General features: G+C 32.2%; 1 protein-coding gene across 1 annotated transcript in view; it reads right to left on the reverse strand.

The window, feature by feature from the left end:
- Window positions 1-2398: 2398 nt before the first annotated feature.
- LOC118492963 (TBC1 domain family member 2A-like) overlaps window positions 2399-3981 on the reverse strand; it is an 8993-nt gene continuing 7410 nt past the window's right edge. Inside the window, exons 5-6 of the mRNA XM_035990933.1 lie at window positions 2729-2914; window positions 2399-2524 (exon numbers count right to left, since the gene is read on the reverse strand). Coding sequence (XP_035846826.1) covers window positions 2399-2524; window positions 2729-2914 — 312 coding nt within the window. The remainder of the gene's footprint in view (window positions 2525-2728; window positions 2915-3981) is intronic.

The raw sequence follows: 3981 nt of genomic DNA on the forward strand, positions 1-3981 counted from the left end.
GTAGTAGTGTTTATGTTGTAACTGTATTTATGTAGTAGTGTGTTGATGTTGTAACTGTATTTATGTAGTAGTGTTTTATGTTGTAACTGTATTTATGTAGTAGTGTTTATGTTGTAACTGTATTTATGTAGTAGTGTGTTGATGTTGTAACTGTATTTATGTAGTAGTGTGTTTATGTTGTAACTGTATTTATGTAGTAGTGTTGATGTTGTAACTGTATTTATGTAGTAGTGTTTATGTTGTAACTGTATTTATGTAGTAGTGTTTATGTTGTAACTGTATTTATGTAGTAGTGTGTTTATGTTGTAACTGTATTTATGTAGTAGTGTGTTTATGTTGTAACTGTATTTATGTAGTAGTGTTTATGTTGTAACTGTATTTATGTAGTAGTGTGTTGATGTTGTAACTGTATTTATGTAGTAGTGTTTATGTTGTAACTGTATTTATGTAGTAGTGTGTTGATGTTGTAACTGTATTTATGTAGTAGTGTTTTATGTTGTAACTGTATTTATGTAGTAGTGTTTATGTTGTAACTGTATTTATGTAGTAGTGTTGATGTTGTAACTGTATTTATGTAGTAGTGTTTATGTTGTAACTGTATTTATGTAGTAGTGTGTTTATGTTGTAACTGTATTTATGTAGTAGTGTGTTTATGTTGTAACTGTATTTATGTAGTATTTTGTTGATGTTGTAACTGTATTTATGTAGTAGTGTTTATGTTGTAACTGTATTTATGTAGTAGTGTGTTGATGTTGTAACTGTATTTATGTAGTAGTGTTGATGTTGTAACTGTATTTATGTAGTAGTGTGTTTATGTTGTAACTGTATTTATGTAGTAGTGTGTTGATGTTGTAACTGTATTTATGTAGTAGTGTGTTTATGTTGTAACTGTATTTATGTAGTAGTGTGTTGATGTTGTAACTGTATTAATGTAGTAGTGTGTTGATGTTGTAACTGTATTTATGTAGTAGTGTGTTTATGTTGTAACTGTATTTATGTAGTAGTGTGTTGATGTTGTAACTGTATTTATGTAGTAGTGTGTTGATGTAACTGTATTAATGTAGTAGTGTGTTGATGTTGTAACTGTATTTATGTAGTAGTGTGTTTATGTTGTAACTGTATTTATGTAGTAGTGTTTATGTTGTAACTGTATTTATGTAGTAGTGTGTTCATGTTGTAACTGTATTTATGTAGTAGTGTGTTCATGTTGTAACTGTATTTATGTAGTAGTGTTTATGTTGTAACTGTATTTATGTAGTAGTGTTTATGTTGTAACTGTATTTATGTAGTAGTGTGTTCATGTTGTAACTGTATTTATGTAGTAGTGTGTTGATGTTGTAACTGTATTAATGTAGTAGTGTGTTCATGTTGTAACTGTATTTATGTAGTAGTGTTTATGTTGTAACTGTATTTATGTAGTAGTGTTTATGTTGTAACTGTATTTATGTAGTAGTGTGTTCATGTTGTAACTGTATTTATGTAGTAGTGTGTTCATGTTGTAACTGTATTTATGTAGTAGTGTGTTCATGTTGTAACTGTATTTATGTAGTAGTGTTTATGTTGTAACTGTATTTATGTAGTAGTGTTTATGTTGTAACTGTATTTATGTAGTAGTGTTTTATGTTGTAACTGTATTAATGTAGTAGTGTGTTGATGTTGTAACTGTATTTATGTAGTAGTGTTTATGTTGTAACTGTATTTATGTAGTAGTGTGTTCATGTTGTAACTGTATTTATGTAGTAGTGTGTTCATGTTGTAACTGTATTTATGTAGTAGTGTGTTGATGTTGTAACTGTATTTATGTAGTAGTGTTTATGTTGTAACTGTATTTATGTAGTAGTGTGTTGATGTTGTAACTGTATTTATGTAGTAGTGTTTATGTTGTAACTGTATTTATGTAGTAGTGTGTTTATGTTGTAACTGTATTTATGTAGTAGTGTGTTCATGTTGTAACTGTATTTATGTAGTAGTGTGTTGATGTTGTAACTGTATTTATGTAGTAGTGTGTTTATGTTGTAACTGTATTAATGTAGTAGTGTGTTTATGTTGTAACTGTATTAATGTAGTAGTGTGTTTATGTTGTAACTGTATTTATGTAGTAGTGTGTTTATGTTGTAACTGTATTTATGTAGTAGTGTGTTGATGTTGTAACTGTATTTATGTAGTAGTGTGTTGATGTTGTAACTGTATTTATGTAGTAGTGTGTTGATGTTGTAAGTGTATTTATGTAGTAGTGTGTTGATGTTGTAAGTGTATTTATGTAGTAGTGTGTTGATGTTGTAACTGTATTTATGTAGTAGTGTGTTGATGTTGTAAGTGTATTTATGTAGTAGTGTGTTGATGTTGTAAGTGTATTTATGTAGTAGTGTGTTGATGTTGGGTGGGGGGGTGGGGGGGTTTACCGGCCGTCGGAGATGGTCTTGGTGAAGAAGCGCAGGTACTGGTAGATCTCCACGCTGTCGCGGAGCTTCAGGATCTCGTCCTCTTTGTATTTAAACAGAGCCAGAGTGTACCTGAACACAACCTGCAACATAAAGCCAGAGTGTACCTGAACACAACCTGCAACATAAAGCCAGAGTGTACCTGAACACAACCTGTGTGTGTGTGTTTGTGTGTCTGTGTGAGTGTGTGTACCTGTCTGTGTGTGTGTGTGTGTGTGTGTGTGTGTGTGTGTTTCTCTGTGTGTGTGTGTGTGTATATTTGTGTGTGTGTGTGTGTGTGTGTGTACCTTGGTCCCCTCGTACAGAAAGGCGTCCCAGAGCGGTAGCAGGATGTCACTGGGCAGACTCTCCACAAACACCACCAGGAACCAGTTGAAGGTGATGAGAGAAACGTCGATGTTGTGCTCCTCAAAGTGAGCCGACAGGCGGGGAAGTTTCTCTGCCAGGAACTCCTTCAGCACCCGCTGGTCGGCCTGGACGCCCAAAAACACGCAATTACACACAATTATACACAATTACACACAATTACAAACAATAACACACCATAACACACAATTACACACAAAAACACACAATTACACACAAGAACACACAATTACAAACAATAACACATAATTACACACAAGAACACACAATTACAAACAATAACACACAATTACACAAATTTACACACAATTACGCACAATTACAAACAATAACACACAATTACACACAATAACACAAAATTACACACAATTACGTACAATTACACACAATTACGTACAATTACACACAATTACGCACAATTACACACAATTACACACAATTACACAAATTTACACACAATTACGCACAATTACACACAAGAACACACAATTACAAACAATAACACACAATTACACAAATTTACACACAATTACGCACAATTACAAACAATAACACACAATTACACACAATAACACAAAATTACACACAATTACGTACAATTACACACAATTACGTACAATTACACACAATTACGCACAATTACACACAATTACACACAATAACACACAATTACGTACAATTACACACAATTACACACACAATTACGTACAATTACACACAATTACACACAATAACACAATTACACACAATAACACAATTACACACAATAACGCACACAATTACGTACAATTACACACAATTACGCACAATAACACACAATTACACACAATAACACAATTACGCACAATTACACACAATTATGTACAATTACACACAATAACGCACAATTACTCACAATTACACACAATTATGCACAATTACGCACAGTTACACACAATAAAACACAATTACACACAATAACGCACAATTACACACAATAACACAATTACACACAATAACACACAATTACACACAATAACACACAATTACACACAATAACACAATTACACACAATAACGCACAATTACACACAATAACACAATTACACACAATAACACAATTACACACAATAACACAATTACACACAATAAAACACAATTACACACAATAACACACAATTACACACAATAACACA

The sequence above is a fragment of the Sander lucioperca genome, chromosome 1 (genome assembly GCF_008315115.2).
Source record: "Sander lucioperca isolate FBNREF2018 chromosome 1, SLUC_FBN_1.2, whole genome shotgun sequence".
Classification (NCBI taxonomy): Eukaryota; Metazoa; Chordata; class Actinopteri; order Perciformes; family Percidae; genus Sander; species Sander lucioperca.